Source organism: Trachurus trachurus (assembly GCF_905171665.1).
Source record: "Trachurus trachurus genome assembly, chromosome: 1".
Taxonomy (NCBI): domain Eukaryota; kingdom Metazoa; phylum Chordata; class Actinopteri; order Carangiformes; family Carangidae; genus Trachurus; species Trachurus trachurus.
In genome coordinates, this window is record NC_139891.1 from 4,149,462 (window position 1) to 4,157,531 (window position 8,070).

Genomic DNA, 8,070 nt, shown 5'->3' on the forward strand with positions numbered 1-8,070 from the left:
ACACACACACACACACACACACACACGCTCAGGCCATCACGGCTGTGGACAGAGACACAGCGACGCTCCTCTTGCAGTTGGATCTCGCTTCACATCCACTGACAGAGGAAAGAGACGTGTTGCCTTCACGGTCTCGCCTCAGCTCGTATTTTGGACGATCCCAAATCACTCCTTTAGATTGTAGGAAATTTCCTCGCTCTTAGCTGTCATTGTAAAGGACTTACTATGATAGTTGTAGGCCTGTGTTATGTGTAGTAATGGGAGGTGACAGTTCTTGTGTCTATGCTGGTTTCCTCCTGATGACATGGCTCAAGACAGAGCACCGTGTCATGGAGGGAAAATTACTGTGACACATCTAGACCTACAGGTTAACCGATTGGATGTGGTTCTCTCTAATGTATGACTGATTTGACCATGGATTTCAAATACAATCTTTATCTTATAAAACATATGAAAGCTTAGATCTTTTCATACCTTATTTGTGTCATTTTAATGGTTCTTCCACTTTGAGAACCACCATTATAAGCTACCGCACCTGTTACATGAGTGAAGATGCCTTCTTAATATGGCCTACAAGGCCTATGTGTCACATAAATGTCAAATGTGTATAGAGAAACAGAGAAGAGATTTAAACACCAAAGCATGAAATGCAACAAAACGGTCAAACCATGAATTAGGCCTTATTAAGAAAATCCACTTACGTGTTAGGTTTCCATACTTATCACTGAACGTTAAAGTCATTGCATCGATTTAAAAACTCATAACATTATATCTTCATGAGCCGCGGTGGACACTTTTCCGACCGCACGTGAACTCACCACGGGAACAACCCCCCCCTCCCTTATCACCGCCCCCTTGCTCTGACGTCACGCCAACGGCTATTTGCATGAAGTGTTTTGTTGCTGCAGCTTCAACTCGCCTGCAGAGCGAGAGTCTCCGAGGGGGGAAAGCGAGGGAAGAGAAGCGCAGCGAAATTAAGAGGAGCGCGGCTCTTGTGTTTCACATCAGAGGAGCAGAAGGAGGGGGGGAAACGGCCTGAGCGCGAGGATAAAGGTGTCAGATACCAGAGAGCAGAGGAGCAAAACAAACAGAGGAGCCGCTTCTCTTGGATTTGGAAAATGGAACTACCCGCCGCGGGAGAGCACGTCTTTGCGGTGGAGAGCATCGAGAAGAAGCGCAGCAGAAAGGTTGGTCTCCAGGCCGTGGAAGGACATTTTTAACTCACATGCACATGGCAATGAGTGTGATTTTTTTTTCAATTTGCTTTTCTCTCTTTCCGGTGGACTACATGTTTGTTCCCCCCCCCCACCAGCAGCTAATTTATGAAATGACGGTGCTGTGCACATTGCATTTTGCTGCGTAAAGTGACGTTAATCTGATAATCCCGTTTCTGTCCATTCACAGGGGAGGGTCGAGTATTTGGTCAAGTGGCGAGGATGGTCTCCAAAGTAAGTCCCCTTATGCAACACTACACAAGTGTGTTCGTTTGCGATAACACAACATTGAAAATACAAGTATGTTTCTTGAGGTGTGCGTACGTATACGAGCGTGGACGCGCGTATGGGCGGTTGCGCGTTCTTGCTTTAGGCGCTCGATTCCTTGGCCTCTGTGATGGATGTGGTTTTTTACCACGCATGCAATCCCCAGTGTTCCAATTAAAAGAGGACATCTCTGTAGCTGGACAAATGTTTAAGAAATGTCCATATATCTACAGTTGAGAGGAGGCTGGGCCGCCGTGTCCCCTCCCCCATACGCCCGTGCGTAAAAGTTACTCATGATTTATTACACGTGCATCCACAGGGAGTACAAGTGTCTCAGTTAGTTGTTGACACGCGTACTACAAATGAGACATGTGATAAGAGTTGATAAGTTTAAGACCAGGTTTATGGTCATTGAGGGTTAAAGTTGGTGCAGAAATCATCAGCTATTACCTGCTGTATCATTATTATTATTATTATTATTATTATTATGTCACCCACTTTTGACTGGCAATGTTTCCTTACTGTTCACATTCACCTCTCAACAGATACAACACGTGGGAACCAGAGGAAAATATCTTGGATCCAAGGCTGCTTGATGCTTTCCAAGCCAGGTGAGTGCAGAATCAGATAAACAGCGTCTGCAAAATGAATCTCACCATGTACGTTATATTCACCATTACTACTGTTCTGGTTCTTGACTCGATGCATTGTATTTCCTGTCCACATGTGCCAAGCAGGAACTCTGTGTGTGTATAATGAGGAAATATGCAGCCAGGTCACACTGTGTGGATAATCCCATGTTGATAAACTGTCCACACAATGCGTTGGTCAGAAATGCAGTGCCTGGGGGGTTGGATTAGGATTAACACTGGTGCCATCAGTGGGTCAGCTTCAGGGTTAAACTCAGGGCACTTTGACACTTTGTCAAGCATCTCCTTTTAGCCATTTCAATAGTTCTTTAAGTGTCAGCATCAGTGTATCATGCTGCAGTGTTGTACTCTTACCTTCCACAGATCATTGCAACAAATTGAATTAGCTAGTAATAGCCCACATATTATTGATTATACACTTGGATATTTAGTTTTATAGAAATTTAAACACAACTCCAGCTGTTATTAAGTATTGAAATATCATTGACTCGTAGTTTCTTTCATAAACTGATGTAGGCTATATGAATATTATTTCAAAAGTTGAACTTTTTCACTGAGATTCCAAGCTTCCACATCACTTGTATTTAGGTGCACACTGGGCTGTGTCTTCTAAACTATCTATGATGTCACACATTTTGGCTGCACCTGCACTTTAAACTGAGATTTAGGGTTAGGGATAGTTTAACCACATCAAAGCTTTCTTCCTTCAACTGACAGATGTACACAAACATCACCACACAGAAAAGGCCAGGCATTCAATTGAAGGAACAATAGGCAAAACACTTTTTTTTTTTTGCATGGAGGGAAATTTAGATTATGGTGCACATATTTTCTTAATCTGCTCATGATGTAGTGGAAAGGCACGAAGAATAAAGTAAACAGGAAACTTAAGAGTGGTTGAGCAGTTGTCGTAAATCACAGGTTCATGCATGGTCTCAAACTTTAGACCAGTCATGGCCTGTGTTAGTGAAAGGCTCTGTGTGTCAAAGTGGCTACCATGGTCACATTAGCTGCTTGGCTAATTCCTAAATAGTCTGTTGAGTGACCGACCAGACAGCTCCACATGAAGGACGGCGTAATTGAATTTCTCAAAAGCACGGCATGTTAAACTGTCACTGGCTTGTCTCTGAGCCTCCCCTCAGCTTTTGCTTACAGCAGCCACTCTCTCTCGGGCGCAGGTCACACGTTAAAGCAAAACATCGACATCACTCCGCATCTGTTTTTGCAATTACCTCTCTCTCTCTCTCGAAAGGGGAGAGATTTTATTGAAACTAATTGCGTGTCTCTCCGGGGAGCCAAATCGTCTGAATGCCAGGCTATGAAAATACACTGAGTCGTCATTGTAATTAGATGTGAGGGAGGAGGGTGGGGGAGGGGACTGACATCACTCCTGTCTGCGGTATTGAGTTACCGCCTTTGAGAGACTTGCATGGAGAGTGAGGAAGGCCAAGGAAAAGTCAGACAGGAGAGAGGCCTTTATCTTCTGCTGTGCATACGGACATCATGTGAGATGTTGAATGTAATCTAATTAAGAAAAAAAACTGACTAGCCTTTTGTAACAGTGAAGAAGAAGAGCGATGCTGTGTAAAGGAAAAGGTTGCTTGTGTAGAGATAAACACATACTGATAAAATAAATACAATGAATGCTCCTTTAATCACTATTGAATGAGTGTCAGTGTGCATCAGGAAGTGTAACTCCAACCTGTAGCGCGGGCTCAGTGTTTCCCGACCGAGCCTGAGGGGGACACCCGTGACGTTGTGTTGCCATGCAACAGCAACTCATCTCTGCGAGATGGTTTCGCTGATTGGCTGCTGTTTTCTCTTCCCACAGAGAGCGTCAGGAGCAGCTGATGGGATATCGCAAAAGAGGACCCAAGCCCAAGCACCTTCTGGTTCAGGTACGGAAATAATGACACATGATACATCTCTAATACCTCATGCATAAATCCAGGGAGAATTTTCCCATTAGGAAAATTCAAATATTCACATCAGGGATTTGATCTTGCACTTCCATGCATCACAAAATCCTTATTTGAGATGCAGTGTTAGGTTCCATTTGAAACCTGCCACCTCCAGATTGTAAAGCTGAGCTGAGATCTGCTTTGTCAGATTGTGAAGTTTAGGCAAGGCAAGGCAATTTTATTTGTATAGCCCGTTTTTACAAACAGTTTGTCTCAAAGGGCTTTACATAGTGTCATAACAACATCCTCTGTCCTTAGACCCTCAGTTTAGCATTTACTAAATCCACAGAAGCTGATGCTAACCCCCCCACCCCACCACCCCCACCCTCTGGTCATGACATAACTGATCTACATGCTTAAAACGTTCCCCTTCCACCTAGGTATTGGAACTGCTCGCACATTGACAATTACAGTGTTTATTACAAACAATAAATTTTATTTGGTTCATTAAATTTTATAGGGATCAGTTCCCTGACCTAACAGTTGTAGCTAAGTGACTGTGAATAGTACATTTAGCGCATCAATCAGCAGTCCAAAAGGCCAGGGGAATCCCTCAGAGGAGTGTTTTTGTTCCTCTCAGGAGGGTGTTGGTTCTAACACATGGGACAAAGTCAATGACGGGACACAAAGCAGCCAGTGACATTCCTCTGAGCTGAGGTCACAGCCACAGGAGACACTTGGAAATATCACCCTGATGCCCGGGCTTGTGCCTGAAAGCGCCGCTCCGGAGCCGTAGGAGGGCTGTGTGAACATGGACCAAGGCCCCTGAAATAAACTGTGCTTGTTCAGGCCTCAGAAGGGCCCCTTCACACATTCCAAGCACTGCTCACAGATCAGCTCATGGGCCCCAGTGAGCCGTGGCTTTTTGTTGGAGCCTGACACAGACACATGTATAGATACTGTGGACAGTTGCACCATTAATCAAATTCTCCACCCAGAGGGCTGTCCTTTCTTTTTAAACACTCGAAGCTCCCTAACTCTTCATCACACTACAGTTTTGTTACTTTTGATTCTAATTACCGTCTTGTTTCACAGGTCCCTTCATTTGCCCGGAGATCCAGCATCCTGGCCGACCTCCACGAGGCGTCCCTGGAGGACGACGGCCGTCAGAAGTCCGGCCCGATCCAGATGCTCCGTCCCCAGGGCCAGCAGTACCAGCTGAACAGCAAAAAGCACCACCCGTACCAGCCGCTGTGCAGGGAGCGCGAGGCCGAGCAGCAGACCAACGGCAAGAAGTTCTACTACCAACTCAACAGCAAGAAGCACCACCACTACCAGCCGGACCTCAAGGCCCACGAGCCCATGTTCGCCAAACCTCGAGACATCAGGGCCCCGGAGCTGCCCAACAAAGGCTACAACGTGCCTCCGGTGCTGCAGCAGAAGTGGGTTCGGGACAAAGATTCCGGCTGCTTGACCAAAGTGAAGGACATCACTATGGAGCTGAAGAAACTTCCAGCGGACCTCAACGGGCACAAAGAGCCAGAGAAGGTCAAACCTAAGGAGGATGCTCTGCCACAGTCTAACGGTGTCAGCAGCAGCAAGCTAAAGATCGTGAAGAACAAAAACAAGAACGGGCGGATTGTTATTGTCATGAGCAAGTACATGGAAAACGGAATGCAAGCAGCTAAAATTAAAAATGGCGAGTCGGAAGCCTCTGGGAAGCTGCCAAGGGGAACTGATGAGAGCACAGAGAACCACCTGGAGAAGATGAAACTTGTCAAGAAGCTCGGCCTCATGAATGGATTTGCAAGGAACCCCAAAGACAAACCAATTGTTCCCAGCTCCGGTTTTAACGTCCAATGCCCCACAGAAAAGGAACAGTCCCCTAAAACGGAGCCAACTGTGACGGAACAGGATAAACATGTCGGGGTCAGGGGTCAGGGGCAGCTTCCCGCGGATCAGCCTATACAACTGACAACCAAGCCTAATCTGCTCACCCTGCCTTTGGATAGGGGAGTTCCCTCTGCACAGGACAAAAGAGAGGCCCAAGGTGGATTTCAAGGACTAAAGCGACACCTCTCTGACACAGACTGTGAGGAGCATGGGAGCAGTAAGAGGTTTTTAAGCTCCAGGAGTGTGAGCGTTCCTAATACGGCGTCTTCACCCAGCCAAAGCATCAGCGTCGACCAAAGCGGCCAGCAGAGCCACAGTGGACTGCAGCTCTGCGGCTACGCAGACCAAGAGGAACCCATTGACTTGAGTATTGATAAGTCCAGGCCTAAAGCTGCAGCCGCCGCAGCCAGCCAGCCTGAAACACACACGCAGGCGGAAAGTCTAGCACAGGCTGAAACACACACACAAGCTGAAACACAAACCCAAATGGAAACACGAACAGAAGCACAGCCCCAGACTGAAACACAGAAACCTGCAGAGGAGGTGAAAGTCGACTCGTCGACTGTTTGTAACACTGAAAAGAGGAAAGAGGAGACGTTTCCCTCCTTCCAGCCTTTCCTTGGGAATATAGTGATCACAGACATTACTACGAACTGCCTCACTGTTACCTTTAAGGAGTACGTAGCAGTGTAGCAGAGACAAACATCTACCATGTAACTGTATAGATGTACATTAGATATATTTGATTTTTCAGATGCTTGAATGTACAATTGAACCCTTGATGTTTTTTGTTTTTTTCATTTTGTACAGTTCAGACAAAAAAGTTGATCTTTTAATGCATTGTTTGCATATCTCTTATTATAAGCGCTATCTCTTGTTATTTCTGGAGATTCTAACACATGCAGTATCTAATTTCAGCAACTTAGTTTAAAAAGCAAAATTAGATCAAATAGATGTCGGAACTTTAATTGAAGATGCACTTAACTCTTGTACATACTCTTCACTTTTCTATTGATATAATTTGATTTATACATTTGACTGTCTACATCTGAGATAACATTAAAAATGTAGGCTATATGGAGAATTTTGTAAGGAAGAAAAATTATATTGAATCATGGTAAATTACACTGTGTGTGTGTGTGTGTGTGTGTGCGTGCGTGTGTGCATACGTGTGCGTGGGAACAGATGGACAAGTTAAAACAAGGATGCATGCTGCTCGGACACACGCCGTTAGTCATCCTTAAACAAGCAGATAAAGAAAAATGAAGCGCCTTTCTGTCAATAAATGTGATTTGCGTCGAAAAGGGAGAGGGTGTTTTTTAAAGATTGTTCATGGTTAATGTTTGATATCCTGGTATTCAGAGTCCAGAGTGTTTTTGAGTCACGCATCGCCAGATATAGTATGGAGCACAAATCAATTCCATTAAGACAGATGATATTCAACCATATGACCGTATTTATTTTAATATTTTGCAGCAGTGCGGTAACATCATACTGAATTTTATCAGTCACAGATCTGTGTTAACACTGCCAGCTGAGCTGTGTAATCCATTAGCGTCAGCCGCTGGGCGCTCCATGATTCACCTTTTCCCCATGTTCTGACATGTGTAAGACACTCTGTTACGGGAGAAGAGAAAACGTGGTTTTCATGAGAAAATACGAAATATTTGTGTCATATTTTGTGTAACTTTTGCAACAAATTAAGAGTCTGTAAAAGCACACCTTGTCATAATCACATCCGTTCCCTTACATCAAACATGTCTCCTCTCCTCTTTGAAGAAATCCCTCTGCAGCCCCATGTGACCTGAGCTGCTCTGAGAATATTGAGATGCACTTTTGATGTTTTATCTGAAGGCTAAAAAAAAAAAAGAAAAAGTGAAGACTTCCTATGATGTGTTTTGCAATAAAATTGTTTGCAAGTGATTTATGGAATATGTCTTTTTTATAGCTGCTGTAGCTTTATAACCCTAAGGAGAAACCACAGCTAGTGTCCTATCACACGTGAAGATTTTAGCAGGACAGGGCGGCTGCTATATAATGCTTTTTAATGGCTGCCCTTCCCTCAGATGATGCTATATCTGTATAAGGCTCTATTTGTGTGTGTGTGTGTGTGTGTGTGTGTGTGTGTGGGTAGGCTAAATGGGC

At 44.7% G+C, this 8,070-nt stretch overlaps 1 protein-coding gene across 1 annotated transcript; it reads left to right on the top strand.

The window, feature by feature from the left end:
* The first annotated feature begins 940 nt into the window (after window positions 1-940).
* On the top strand, window positions 941-7,857 carry LOC310987079 (E3 SUMO-protein ligase CBX4-like). Its single transcript, XM_083973247.1, has 5 exons — window positions 941-1,187; window positions 1,405-1,448; window positions 2,027-2,092; window positions 3,963-4,029; window positions 5,128-7,857. Exons 1-5 carry the CDS (start codon window positions 1,119-1,121, stop codon window positions 6,616-6,618), a joined length of 1,737 nt encoding a protein of 578 aa, XP_083829373.1. The 5' UTR covers window positions 941-1,118; the 3' UTR covers window positions 6,619-7,857.
* The last annotated feature ends 213 nt before the right edge of the window (window positions 7,858-8,070 follow it).

Coding starts and splice junctions, on each gene's coding strand:
- LOC310987079 (XM_083973247.1), top strand. CDS start 1,119: ATGGAACTACCCGCCGCGGGAGAGCACGTCTTTGCGGTGGAGAGCATC. Junction 1,449..2,026: donor TGGCGAGGATGGTCTCCAAA/GTAAGTCCCCTT, acceptor ACCTCTCAACAG/ATACAACACGTGGGAACCAG. Junction 2,093..3,962: donor CTTGATGCTTTCCAAGCCAG/GTGAGTGCAGAA, acceptor CTCTTCCCACAG/AGAGCGTCAGGAGCAGCTGA.